The following is a 14,112-nucleotide window of genomic DNA, read 5'->3' on the forward strand; positions in this document are numbered from 1 at the left end:
CACTGTGTAACTCCCTGACTGAACTGAACGCCGGTAGATGCATGAATGATTAATATTTTCGGATGAGAAAAATTCGAGTGCCAGGACGATGATCTGAAGAGGCTCATCGGGCAGGGCGCGTTCTACCGCTTGAGGTGCGAGTAGTCGCGCAGGACGCCCATCATGTGAGTGTTTGTAGTCTTGCCGCTGCGACGAGGCTTCTTCACCTTCTTGTGCTCAACCTTGGGCCGCGGTTTGATGACCTTATTCTTGTTGGTCGGAGTGATACCAGCTTTCTCCAGTTCCTCCTTGACGACCTGCTGTTCGGGAATCTTGATCTTCTCCCAGATCTGCTTGAACTCGTCGTCGAAGTGTTGAATAAGCGAAGGATCGTTGGCCCACACCATCTTTGCGTGGTCATCCTTTTTGTTCCGCGTCACGAGCAGCTTGCCCTCCTTCTCCAACTGGTTGATCGCGTCCTCGACATTCGGCCAGCCCTCTCGGAGTTCTCGAACGCTCATTCCAACTCCCGTAGATTGTGCCTGCAATTTCTGGAGTAGCTGCTCAGCATTTCGGATATTGTGCGGCGGACGGAAGCTGAATGTGCCCTCTCCATTCGCTCCGCTGGGATCGAATTGCACCTTTTCGTGCATTTGAAGGATACTCCGCAGTGCCTGAATATATCCCTGATCATTTGCCCGATGCTGCAGCGAAAGGTAGGAGACGATATCGACAAACGTAAGCGGAACACCCTTGTTCTTCATGTGCTCGATAGCAAAGACGACCTGCGTCATGATATCTTTGCCCGTGCCGGTATTGGCAGGCTGGGAATAGACGATGTCCGCATCGTGGCGCTTTTTCTTCTGATCAATATTACCGCCAGGGGCGGGAGTCGAACTTGCGGACGGGGCTTGGGAAGTGGTTGTGGAGGGATTGTGAACGAATCGTCGCTGGGCCGGCATGGACTTTGCATAGTCCATGACACCCGCGTTGAAGTTTTTGAGCTGCTGCTGAAGGTGCGCCATCTTTGCGGTTTGCGAAGAGATTTCGAGCAACGCTGACGAAGGGAAAGACTGAGGTGGGATGTCGAGTGGAGAGGAGAGGCGAGACTCGGCTCGTCAGAGCCCGTACAGACTCTATGCGGAACCTGAGGTTATCATATGACGTTTTCAAGTGAGAGTATGCGGTCAGAGATGGGAGTGCGCTCCTGAAATATGGTGCAGCCGGACAAAGCCGAACGTTGTTGAGTGCAGGAGTGAGTGATTCAAAGAGATGACGCTTCTTTGAGGCTCAGAAGTTCTAGGCTGAGTGACAGCACGTGACAAGGCCGCTAAGCTAATTCGGGATGAACCTTGGGGCAGTATACAAACCTCAAATGAGAGACGAGATGAAGAGAACTCAGCCCTATCACTTGCTATAAGCCCAAGTAATCATGGGAAGCAGGTCTGAAATGATCTATAAATGAAAAAGCTTTCACTGTTGGAGGGGTTGGATGTAAAGGTCTTGGGCAGTAAGAAGAGACAAAAGATATTGAATATAGGTGAAACGCTTTTTTATCCATGGTGGGCGAAGGCTTTATTTATCACTTGAAGCGAGAAAGCTGGACAATAAAGGGATTGCTGTGAAGTGCAGGGGTTGCTTGGAAGTGAAGTGAGTTGCAGGTGAATGGTGAGCTACCTACCGTCATGTGACTTTCATTCAAACAATGAACTCGGCGGCAGAGCTACCTGAACTTGAGATGAACCAGCCACCATTGCATCGCGACAACCCTGGCTGTAGGTTGGAGACTTCAAGGCAGCTGATTGCTGCGACTATCCAACAGCCAATATGGCTGCCGCTACAATCGAATTGCCTTTCTTGTCGACACATTACGCCATTGCCGAGTCGACTCTGGGCACGCTCACTGAAGCTCCGACGGTCGAACTTGTCAACCAGTTACTGGAAGCTATCACCAAGAAGGCGCGAGAACACGATGAACTGAAATCTGATAAGCTTCGGCTTGAGGTCGAGCTTGAGAGTGCCGTTCGCAGCAGCGAGACCAAGATCAAGGTGCTGAAAGGATCGGTCGAGAAGGGCCACGCGGAGGTTGAGGAAACAAGAAAGAAACTTCATGAATCAGGTATTAATCTCACCGCTCGGTGCTTCCAACTTATACTAACTGTTTAGAAACCATCCGATCTTCCTTAGAGTCCGAGATTGCGACGCTAAAGTCATCGTCGACGTCGAACGACTCCGAACTTAGTTCTCTGAAATCCCGCATAACCTCCCTTGAAGCCTCAAACCGCGATACTCTAGCGCTGCTTGAATCTAAATCGGCAGCGTACGATAAACTCGCAGAGGAACTATCTACTCACCACAAAAAGACCATTGAACTACGACGCGAGCTTTCCGCAGCCGAGCAGAATCTCCAGGCCGCAAACTCAGCTTCCGCTAGCGCCAAGCTCCGCGAACAGAGTCTCCAGAACGAGCTGGAATTGACAAAGAGGAACAATGAGTGGTTTGAGACGGAGCTGAAAACGAAGTCCGCGGAGTATCTCAAGTTCCGCAAGGAAAAGAGTGCCCGGATCGCAGAACTTCAGCGTGAAAACGAAGAGGCTATTGCGGCAACGGAGACTTTACGGCGCAGCGAAAATGCTCTCAAAAGCCGCTTGGACGAAGTCGAACAGCGCTACGAAGAATCTCTCTCTAGTATCCAGCAGCTCAAGGAAGAAGCGATCCAAGCTGCCGAGTCATTCCGGATAGAGTTGGACAGCGCGAACCGGCTGGCGGAGCTACAGGAAAACGCTGCGAATACAGCCAAGAGGCGTGTACAAGAATGCCAGCTGACGTTGGACAAGGTGCGAGAGGATGCGGCGGAGGAGGTTTCACGCCTGAGGGTTGAGATCGAGACCGAACACAGTGATAAGGAGGCCGCAGAGCGCCGCGTTGCTGAGCTTGAGCTGGCCATCAACCAGCTTGAGACTGAGGGTGCAGTTGGAGGTAGGTCCATGAGCCCTGCTCGTGGATTGAACGGTACTCCAGGCACGCCAGTCCGCCCTAGCACCCCGCTCGGCACATTCTCGCCCCGTACATCGCGAACCAAGGGTAACCTTACTCTCACACAAATGTATACCGAGTACGACAAGATGCGGACACTGCTTGCTGCGGAGCAAAAGACCAACCAAGAACTTAAGTCCGCCTTGGACGAGATGGTTCAGGATCTTGAAGCTAGCAAACCTGAGATCGACGAGCTCCGTGAAGATCACGCCCGTCTGGAGAATGCAGTTGTTGAGATGTCGAATATCCTCGATACCGCTGGAAAAGAACGGGAGGAGGCCACGAAAGAAAGCAGGAAATGGCAGGGCCAGGTGGAAGGGTTGGCGCGCGAGGGTGACATTTTGCGACAACAGTTGAGAGACCTAAGTTCCCAAATCAAGGTTCTAGTGTTGGAAGTCACTCTCTTGAAGGAGGGTGAGTCAAATTACGACCGTGACGAACTCGAAAAGCTCGCTCGCAAAGAAATCGAAGACTCTTCGGCCGACCTTACCCCCACAGGGCGCTTCATCAGCCAGAACCTGATGACGTTTAAGGATCTTCACGAGCTTCAGGAGCAGAATATAACGCTACGTCGCATGTTGAGAGAGTTAGGAGATAAGATGGAAGGAGCAGAAGCGCGTGAAAAGGATGTTACCCGGCAGCAGGAACAGGAGGAACTGAAGGAGTTGAGGATTCGGGTGCAGACATATCGGGACGAAATCGCGAACCTCATTGCTCAGACCAAGAGCTATGTCAAAGAACGCGATACTTTCCGCAGCATGTTGACGCGCCGACGGCAAACGGTTGGTGGCGATGCTGTGTTCTCACAGTCCCTTCCCCTCGGCGCCGCCCCCCCGGCTTCCGACGAAGCGAAGGGCGTCCCTGACTATGCCGAGTTGCTGCGCAAGGTCCAAGCACACTTCGATAGCTTCAGGGAGGAGACAGCGACAGACCACGCGTCTTTGAAGCAGCAGGTCAACGAGCTCTCGCGCAAGAACAGCGAACTGATGAGTGAGACTAGCCGTTCAAGCAGTCAACTTGTTGCCGCTACTCAACGAGCTGAGCTTCTCCAGAGCAACTTCAATATGCTGAAGACGGAGAACGCAGAGCTGCAAAAACGCTACGCGACGTTGTTCGAGAACGCCAACCGCCAGGATCTCAAGACACAGCAAGCCGCAGAAGATCTTGTCGAGTCCAAGGGCCTTATTGACAGTCTTCAGCGTGAGAGTGCTAACCTCAAGGCGGAAAAGACACTGTGGAAGAGCATTGAGAAACGACTGATTGAGGACAATGAGACCCTGAGGAACGAGCGCAGCCGCCTGGATTCGCTTAATGCCAACTTACAGAACATCCTAAACGAGCGGGAGCACGCAGACTCGGAATCTCGCAGACGCCTTCAGCAAAATGTGGAGACCCTCGAGTCAGAGTTGCAGACAACGAAACGGCAATTGAACGAGCAGGTTGAGGAGTCCAAGAAGGCCACCCTTCGACGCGAATATGAGAATGAGCAGAACCAGAAGCGTATTGACGATCTGATTACAAGCCTGAGCTCCGCGAAGGAAGAACTAGTTGCAGTCAAGACAACCAGAGATCACTTACAATCCCGCGTTGACGAACTCACTGTTGAGCTTCGCAGTGCAGAGGAACGTCTCCAAGTCCTCCAGTCGCGACCGAGCGTTTCTGCGGCTGCGGCTGACACCGCTCCTGAAGGATCACACGAGTCCGGCTTGACCCGAGAGCAAGAACTTAGCATGGAAGTGTCTGAGCTGAAACGCGACCTGGAACTGGCCAAGACTGATTTGGAACATGCCAAAGAACAGGTTGAAGACTATAAGGCGATTAGCCAGGCGACTGAAGAACGACTGCAGTCTGTTTCTGACACCAACGATCAGTACCGCGAAGAGACCGACCTTCTCGTTAAGGAGAAGGATGCGAAGATCCAGGACCTGGAGAAACGGATCGAAGAGATCTCTTCTGAACTCTCCGCAACCAACACTGAGCTTTCTCAACTTCGCGACGGCCAGAGTGAAGCTACTCGCCGTCTGGAGGAGCAAAAGGCCAGCCTGGAAGCCGATATTGCCAGACTCACGGAGGAAAACGAACGCCAAATCGCAGCAGCTCAATATCATCAGGAGGACCTCAAGGCCCAGGCGGAGATTGCACAGCATGCCCAGCAAAACTACGAGAGTGAACTGGTCAAGCACGCTGAAGCTGCCAAGAACCTCCAGACGGTCCGGGCTGAAGCCAACCAGCTGAAGCTGGAAGCGGTTGAACTGCGTACTCAGGCTGAGACCTACAGGAAAGATATTGTCCAGAAGGAGGAAAGCTGGAATGAGCGCAAGGACCGGTACGAAAGCGAGCTTCTGGAGTTACAGAAGCGCCGTGACGAAGTGCTACATCAGAACAACCTGCTTCACGCCCAAATCGAGAACATCACCAAGCAGATCTCAGCTCTGCAACGGGACCGCGCCAGTATCGCTGAAAACGAGCAGGAGGATGGCGAGGCGGTTCCGCCGAACCTCGAAGGCCTGCAGGAGGTCATCAAATACTTGCGTCGCGAGAAAGAGATTGTTGAAGTTCAGCATCACCTGTCTACGCAAGAGGGCAAACGACTGCGCCAGCAGCTTGAAAACACTCAACGTCAGCTTGATGAGGCGCGTGTCAGTCTTGAAGAGCTTCGTCAGGCTGATGCTGACAGTACCCACACTGATTTGAAGCAAGAAAAGCTCATGAATACGTTGAACGAACTCAACATCTTCCGTGAAAGTAGTGTGACTCTGCGCAGCGAACTTCAGAAGACCAAGGCTGCCCTTACTGAGAAATCTGCTCGCGTTGATGAATTAGAGCAGAAAATTGCCCCTCTGGAGACCCAAATCAGGCAACTCGAGGACGCTGTCGAGGCAAAGGATGAAGAAATGAAGCTCTTACAGCAAGATAGGGATCACTGGCAGCAACGAACGCAGAACATTCTTCAGAAATACGACCGAGTGGACCCAGCTCAAATGGAGGAATTGAAACAGGAGTTGGAGAAGCTGAAGACGGAACGAGACGAGGCTATCTCGGCCCGTGAAGCCCTTGAGAAACAGATTGAAACGTTCCCAGAGCAGTTGAGCGCGGCCGAGCAGAGGACGCAGGACCTTCGCTCCAAACTTACGGAACAATTCAAGGCACGTTCCAGGGAATTGACGAGTCGTGTCGTTGCCAAGCAAACTGAGCTGGATGCCGTGGTTCAGGAGAAAGAAGTACTTCAGGAAGAGTTGAAGACAACGAAGGAGGAGTTGGATGCTTTGAAGACTAAGCTCGCCGAGAAGCCTGATGCGCCAGCGGACCAGGGTACAGTTGTCAACTCCACACCGGCGTCGCAATTCCCTGCTCCCACCACACAAGCACCAGCGCCGACGGACGACGAACGCGTCAAGGCTCTGGAAGAGAAGGTTCAGCGCCTGGAAGCCGCTCTTGCCGAGAAGGACGGTGTTCTGGCTGCTAAGGACGCCGAGCATGAGACCAAGATTAAAGAACGAGTAGAGAGGATGAAGGAGCTTTTCAACAACAAGATGGCCGAGGTTAGGGCCAACCATCGACAGGAGGTCGAACGCTTGACAGCCGCCCAGAGCGGAGCCCAGGAGGGTGCCCAAAACACTCAAGAAACCCCAGCAACACCACAAGCTAACCAACAACCTCCCGCCACCCCAAGCAAGGCGGAAGGTAGCCTCCCCGAATTGACGGATGCCCAGGCCAGACAGCTTGTTGCACGGAACGAGACTATCCGCACGATCATTCGCAACAACATCAAACAGCAACTTGCCAAGGAGAAGGAGAAGCAAGGGCAAGAGACTCAATCTACTCAGGAGGCGGTGGCAGCTGCGGAGCAAAGATTTAACGAGGAGCGGGAGGCGTTCAAGAAAGCGCATGAAGGAGGTGTTGAGGAGAAGATCAAGTCTGCCGTCGAGCTATCGGATAAGAAGTATCTGGCTAGAATCAGCATGCTTGACTCCAGGTACCGAAACACACAGGCCAAGGTTGATGTCGTGTCGAAGGCGGCCACCGAGACACCGCAGAAGCCCGTCGTCGAGGTATGGGAGGTTGCAAAGGTCGCTAAAGCTCCGCCTGCGCAGCCACAAACTCCCAAGCCTTCGCCGGCGACTCCGGCCCAAGTTGGCTCTCCTGCACCACAGGTGGCACAATCTGCAGCACAGTCTGCACCTACAGCCCCCCCAGCAGCAGCTGTCCAGCAAACAAATGCCCCGGTCCAAGCCCAAGCTCAAATTCCAACCCCGGCCGCGGCCCCACAGACTGCTCCTGCAGTTCCTCAACCTCAATCTCAACCTCCACCGAGTGGTCAGCAGGCACAACAACCACTACAGTCACAAGAGGGCCCTGCAGCTGGCGCTGCTCCTGCTACAGGTGGCGTCCCCAACCCATTTGGCCAGCTTCAGAACAAACCACAGCCACAAGCTTCGAACCTGCCCAACAAACCACCACCTGGAGCTGCTGGAGCAGCCGGAGCAGGCGGCGTCCTTCGATCATTGCAGTCTGGACTTCCCGTCGCGCGCGGCGCACGAGCCGGCGGTCGTGGCGGCGCTCATCAGCAGAACCCCTTCGGGCAGCCCCAACAACAGGGTCAGGGTCCGGCGCAGGCGCCTCAGCAGCAGCAACAAGCCCAGCGTGGTAGTGGCATTGCTCGTGGCCGCGGTGGACGAGGAGGCCAGGGTAGAGGCGGACACCAGAACGCTCAGCAACAAGGACAAACTCAGGGACAACCCCAAGCGCAAGCCAGTCCCGGCCGAGGTGCACTCAACGCTGGAGCCCGCCAGTTCGTCCCGCAGGGCAACAAGCGAGCCAGGGAGGACGGAACGGACGGCGGAAACGAAGGTGGAAAGCGGATGCGCGGGGGTGGCCATGCGCGGGGAGCTTAGTTGCAGGCCACCGGCTGTATTTTGCATTGGGATGTGATTATATCTTGCTTATTTGTGTACTCTTTTTGTGTTTTTAGCATCTTCGGGATTCGGTTTTATGGATGGGAAGATAGTCCTATGCGATCTTGTGCAAATATTTCTTTTGTTATGGAGTCACCCAGTCACTTACATCGCCGTATTGATTAAACAGGCTAGAATAAATCGACGATGGATGCCCGAGTACTATGATCTTCAATTGCTTCATCTATACCGGAGCCTTAGGTATATAGTATGGCTTGCTCACCCTTTCCTACGAAGTTGTCGGATTCCTGCTCCGGTTCAGAGGGTGCAATGATCATATTTCCCCTACCTCCTCACATCCCAACCACATCAATCCCCCTGATCTCATCTCCATACTCCCCCTCAGCCTCCCACCCCTGCTCCCTCACACAGCTCTCAAAATCCCTCTTGACCGCACCAGCATCAACATACCCAAACTCCCAACACCTGCTTAAAACCCGCCCCAGCTCCTCCCCCCTCCAATCTCGGCCACGCCCTATTCACCATAATAGCCCTCACCTCAACCTCCCCTTGTCCTCGACCGGCAACTCCCCCGTGAGAAGCTCAAACACCAACGCCGCCCACACGAACAAATCCGTCTGCGCCGTCGCGCTGTACGGCTCCCAGTTTTCAGTCTTTCTAGTGGAGCCTAGATTGGGCTGGATGCCCACATAAATCCACATTTAGGGGCCGGTCAGATCTGACGCTGGCCCCTTAGGGCTGCATGGTTCAATGCCTGGGATGCCCCCAGACATCAAGTCCCTATGTCGAGGTAAGAATGTGTATTCATTCCCATCATCTCATCACGGACTTCCTTTGCTGCCGCGTCTACATCTCTTGCGAACTATTGCCGGAGCACATCTTCACCGAGTCTCACCAGTAAGCTCCAGTAGACAGCTCTCAGGTGCCCGGTGGTTACAATATTCCAAAGCCTTGAAGTGACCACGGCATTTGGCATTTGGCTTTAGAGCTGCCATGGAAGGTAGCAATTGGGGTTCGATATATGGTATATTTATATTAGCTATACCTATACCTAACCTGCAGAACCCGGAACTCCGCGGGCAACTCTCAGCCCTAATCTCCGGTCTCCATCTGCGCATTCAGCCTATAAAAGCAGTTGAGATACCGCATTAGCACATCACGATCAATCCACCTCTTTCGCACGGGTTCTATACTTCATTTTCAGTCATCAGTTCCCTCCATTTCTTTTCGCCAGTCACTCCAATGTCCAACTACGACCTCACCCTCTTCGGCGCAACCGGGTACACAGGCAAACTCTGCGCTTCCTTCATCGCCGAACACTACCCCACAAGCATCCGCTGGTGTTTGGCAGGACGCTCGGAGGCACGTCTCAGGAGTCTAGCGCGGAGTCTGCAGAGCCGGTTTCCAGATCGAGTGCAACCGGGTACGAAGATGGTTGAGAAAGCAGGATCGTTGCTGACAAGATCCGTGTAGAAATCGAAGTCCTGAATGACTTGGAGGAGAGAAGTGTTGCGCCGCTCATAGGCAGAACGAAAGTCGTGATCAATGGCGTCGGGCCGTTTCATCGCTTCTCAAGCGGGATTGTGGGTGCTTGTGCGCGGGTAGGGAGTTGTTATGTTGATTTGTATGTGTCCGCCGACGTGATTTGATTTGGGGAGATGTTGCTGATGGGGTGCCTTGGTAGTACGACCGAGACGCTCTGGATAAAAGAGCTGATTGAGCGGTTTGAGGATGTGGCGAGGGAGAGCGGTGCGATTGTATGGATTCCATCTTCATCTCCGGCCCAGGAGATGGGGAAGCTGGAGGGCGTTTGTGCTAATGCTCAGTGAAGCTCATACCGGGTATCTCGCCAACCGCACCGGCGGATCTCATTGCATGGTTGATAGCGAAACAGATCAGAGAACGATATTCGACTGGGCCAGAGGAGATTGTCGCTACGGGGAAACTGGAGTACGTCCTCATCACGGTTGGCGTAGGCAGGATGCTAATGCATGCTACAGCATCAAGGCAATGAGTGCCGGCTCCCTCACGACCGTCCTCGACAGCCTGGAGACATGGGGACCTGGGTGGTATATCTCTGGAAACTCCTGGGTTCTCTCGGATCCAGCGCAAAAGCCCAAGCCCAAGCCCAAGCCATCTCTCGTCTCACGACTATTCGGTTACCGCCATGTCCCGATTCTCGGTCCCCTGTCAACATCCTTCACCGGCCCCGGCAACGCTTCGATGGTGCACCGCAGCGCATCTCAAGACCCTGAGCTATACGGACAGAACTTCCACTATGAGGAGTACCTCCCTGCGGCTGGCTTGAGATCCGCATGCTTAATCCATCTAATCACAAAAGCTGCAATTCTTCTGATTTCCATCCCGCTTGTGAGGTCGATGCTGAGATGGTTCGTTGACCCGACTAAGTCTCTTCCGGGTCAGGACGAGTTGAGGCGTCTTGAGAGTGCGGAGTACCGTGCTGTTGGGTTTATCGCTAAAAAGGGTCAAGACAAAGTCCCAGTGGTGCAGGCGAGCTTTGTCCGACAGGGCGCGCTGTATGAGTTCACGGCGTTGCTGGCGTGCGTTGGGGCGAAGGTTTTACTTGGTGAGAGAGCTGGGTTGGAGAGAGCTGGGAAGGGTGGGTTCTTTACGCCGTCGTCGTTGGGGATGGAGTACGTGGAGGGGCTGAGGGAGGCTGGAGTTAAGATCAGAGTGGGACCGATCTGATGGAGATAATCATAGGATGGAGATAGGAAGTGCTGACCTGGTTGGCTTCTAGATGGGGTGGTGGTTCACGACTTAGGGCTATACACGGAACTCCGGGCTCGGTGGGGACACTGCATCCATGCATGAAACACTGCTTGCCCAGGTGTATAAAGTCCGCTTGGATGCTCTTTCATTCTCCCTCAATCTATCTGAATCAAGCGATTTGTCTGCCTTCTATCTCCTCTCACAACTTTCACCCGCTATGCCCCTCGACATCTCCTCCGAGAAACTCCTCGTACATACGCCACCAATTCCATCCACTCGCCCTTAGAATCACAAGCTAACCACCACAGATCACCGGTGTCTCCGGCTACATCGGCTTCAAAACCCTGCTCATCGCGCTCGGAAGAGGGTACACTGTCCGCGCCCTCGTCCGCAAAGAGAGCCATGTCCTCGATCTGCAGAACAAATCCCCCACCGTCATCGCACCCGCTCTGAAATCCAGCCAGCTCGAATTCGCCGTCGTCCCGGACTTCCTCGCACCAGATGCGATATTCAACGTCCTGCACGGAATAACAGCAGTAATCCATCTCGCGAGCCCGCTAGCCGTCCAGACAACGAACTACGACGACGATATCATTCAGCCCGCGATCTCCATGGTCACGACGTTCCTGGAAGCCGCCACGAGAGTCCCCAGTGTGAAACGGGTGGTCATTACGTCGTCGTGCGTGACGCTCATCCCGTTCGAGTGGAATATGCATCCTGATACGGAGCGGGTTTATACACGTATGCCACCCTGTCCTTCTACTTCGCATCAAAGACAATGATTAGCAGATCACTAAATCCATCTCTAGCAAACGACCTAAACCCAGCCCTGGACACCACCCCATCATCCCCCATGGAAGCCTACTGGCTCAGCAAGGGTCTAGCGCGACGCGCAACGCACGACTTTGTTACAAAGAACAAGCCGCACTTCGACGTCGTAAATCTCCTCGCAGGCGTCGTAGTCGGGCCAGACGACCGGTTGCTCCCGTCGAGTTCCAACGAACAGCCTGCATCTGCGCTCCTCGACGGAACGCGCGCGTCTGTGCTTGCGCCCGCTCTGACAACCGATCTCTCCTCGCCGTTCCCGTACGTCGCGGTGCCGGTGCATGTTGGCGATGTGGCGAGGGCGCATGTTGACGCGGTGGACTGTGGCAAGGTGCGGGGGGGTAGCGAGTTTATTCTTGCGAGTGATACGGATAACCAGGCGGGGAAGGAGGTCGAGTGGGATCGGGATGTGAGGGGTGTTGCGAGGAGGTACTTTGGCAGGGAGGTTGAGAGGGGTGTTTTGCCGTGTCGGGGGAGTCTGGAGACTATCAGGTGGAGGCTGGATGCGAGGGAGACGGAGAGAGTGTTTGGGTGGAGGCTTACGGGGTTTGAGGAGACGGTGAGGCAGTTGATTGCGCAGTATTTGGAGTTGAGGGGGCTTGAGGAGTAGTACGCTTGTATGTGCGTAGAAAGAAGATTTCGCCGTGGTTTTGCTTTAGAGAAGACTTGTAGTAGATTTGGTCGATTGTTTTGTACTCAGTTAGGGCTCAGTGGTAAAGACAATGCATCTGAACTGCCTACAAGCTTCACCACAATAGCCCTAAGGCCTAAAGAGGCTCGGACACAGCATTATATCTTAGTAAACAGAGTTGTTCGTATACGTAATGAGTAGCTACTGTCCATCATTCAATTAAATACAAACCGGTATTTATCCTGACATTCACAATAGACTGCCATGTCACCTCTTCCTCGCCTCCCTCGGCGCACAAACAGCCTCAACATTATTCCCATCCACATCAACCGCAAACGCCGCATAGTATGGCTGCCGACTCATCTCCTCTCTAACCCCTGGCCCCCCATTATCCTTCGCCCCATTCTCCCTACACCAAGTGTCAGCGTCAGTGTCATTTAACCCCATACCAGGTGGAGGAACCCACAATGCAAGCCGGTGGAACTCATCAACAGCCGCCCAATCTATAGATCGGTCATTAGCATTTACATATATCATAGTATCCTAGCTGGGAAACTCACTCGGCGCATCGAACGCAACATGCACCGGCATCGTGCTCTTCCCCTCGGGCAACGCCTTCAGCCAGAAATAGGGATAGTCGCTGCCGAACCCGATGAGCGTGGCGCTTTGCACGCAGATGAGCTCTTTGTAGCCGATGGGGGCGAGGATTGTGCGGTAGAAGGTGCGCAGGGTTGGGAGGTTGGTGGGGGTTGCCCAGATGAAGATGTGGTTGATTGTCATTTTGGACGGGGGGATGGGGGAGGGATGATACTGGAAGATGAATAAGAGTGGCTCAGGAACTGAGTATATTTATATTTATGATAAAGTACATGCAATGGGCTAGGCACTAGAGTGATGCCTAGAGAGCTCGGAGTTCCGGGGTGGATGGGAAGCCTCAAGTGGCCTGGACCACTGCCAGCAGCTCCTTTCTTTGCTTTCTGAATTCCATCTTGGAAATGAAAGAGCTCCATTTGATTCAGAAATATCCGAGAATTGCTATACATACCTGTATGACCTCTCGAAGTTGATATCTTGCTGGTGGAGACCTCACCTAGGGCTTTGGGATCAGATGCCTGTAGCTTCAGGCACAAACATCAATCAGCCCTAAGGATCTGGTCTGCTTATAGAGAATGATTCGCTTCCCCGGAAGACAAGGTTAAGCAAATTATATTGCAATAAAGCTGGCTAACATCTTCATGGCGCTCTATCACAACCTCACTTACTTGGCTCTCTCTGGAGAACTAAACCATTACAACCATTAAAGTCTACAGTTTTGGTCAGTAGCAAAGCCTAACCCTACTAGATATCTGTCAAGTTTTCCTCCATATAATCCATTTTTTTGTTTTTTTTGTTAAATATTTCTCTATAAGTAGCAAACTCAATGCTGTAAATCAAGAAACAACACCTACCTGCGACATATACCCATACCTATACCGAAATCCACGGGAAGAAGAAGAACTGAGTCCAGCTCACTTCTTCTTCTTCTTCCCCTCTGGATTCCAGGGCGCCCTCTTACTCTTCTGGCCCCAAGTCTCCTGCTCCTTCTCCTCTGCCTGTTTCTTCTTCAGGGCCTCGCGCTCCTGCTCCTTCCTCTTGCTTTCCTCAGCAATCTTCATCCTTGCCTCCTTGTTGCAGCCATCACACGTCCTACCTCTCTCCCTGTAGCGATCATGCGTGGCACAATACTCCATATGCCCCTTTTGCTCACATCTGGGTGTGGGGGCTACGCGGCAGACGGGGCTATTTTGTCTTCAGTCAGCGGGGTTGCACATTATTTCGGGGAGACGGGGGTTGACTTACCAGTGGTGACCGGTCGGGAGAGTTTTTAGGCCCATATTTGCTGAGTGGTAATAAGAATTGTGGTTGGGTTGTATCTTCGCAGATGCTGCGTTGTTAGTGTGTTATGTGCTGTGCTGTGTACTCTGATGATGGATCTGATGGAAACTGGAGGGT

General features: G+C 53.2%; 4 protein-coding genes across 4 annotated transcripts; 2 read left to right on the forward strand and 2 right to left on the reverse strand.

Annotated features, from left to right (window-relative positions):
* Window positions 1-122: 122 nt before the first annotated feature.
* Window positions 123-1,004, reverse strand: DSM5745_09580 (transcription factor TFIIE subunit TFA2; the record flags this gene model as incomplete). Its single annotated transcript, XM_026751596.1, has 1 exon — window positions 123-1,004. The coding sequence occupies one exon, from the start codon at window positions 1,002-1,004 to the stop codon at window positions 123-125; it is 882 nt and encodes a 293-aa protein (XP_026599944.1).
* Window positions 1,005-1,806: 802 nt separating this feature from the next.
* On the forward strand, window positions 1,807-7,910 carry DSM5745_09581 (putative filament-forming protein (Tpr/p270); the record flags this gene model as incomplete). Its single annotated transcript, XM_026751597.1, has 2 exons — window positions 1,807-2,098; window positions 2,146-7,910. 2 exons carry the CDS (start codon window positions 1,807-1,809, stop codon window positions 7,908-7,910), a joined length of 6,057 nt encoding a protein of 2,018 aa, XP_026599945.1.
* A 1,263-nt stretch (window positions 7,911-9,173) lies between these two features.
* DSM5745_09582 (uncharacterized protein) lies at window positions 9,174-12,099 on the forward strand (the record flags this gene model as incomplete). The annotated part of the gene is made up of 8 exons (XM_026751598.1): window positions 9,174-9,354; window positions 9,405-9,555; window positions 9,616-9,688; window positions 9,763-9,881; window positions 9,932-10,625; window positions 10,717-10,914; window positions 10,973-11,405; window positions 11,474-12,099. The coding sequence occupies 8 exons, from the start codon at window positions 9,174-9,176 to the stop codon at window positions 12,097-12,099; spliced, it is 2,475 nt and encodes an 824-aa protein (XP_026599946.1).
* Window positions 12,100-12,387: 288 nt separating this feature from the next.
* Window positions 12,388-13,994, reverse strand: DSM5745_09583 (VOC family protein; the record flags this gene model as incomplete). The annotated part of the gene is made up of 8 exons (XM_026751599.1): window positions 12,388-12,529; window positions 12,587-12,623; window positions 12,681-12,930; window positions 12,990-13,108; window positions 13,166-13,210; window positions 13,383-13,424; window positions 13,676-13,899; window positions 13,960-13,994. 8 exons carry the CDS (start codon window positions 13,992-13,994, stop codon window positions 12,388-12,390), a joined length of 894 nt encoding a protein of 297 aa, XP_026599947.1.
* Window positions 13,995-14,112: the final 118 nt, after the last annotated feature.

Source organism: Aspergillus mulundensis (assembly GCF_003369625.1).
Source record: "Aspergillus mulundensis strain DSM 5745 chromosome Unknown scaffold_12, whole genome shotgun sequence".
NCBI lineage: Eukaryota > Fungi > Ascomycota > Eurotiomycetes > Eurotiales > Aspergillaceae > Aspergillus > Aspergillus mulundensis.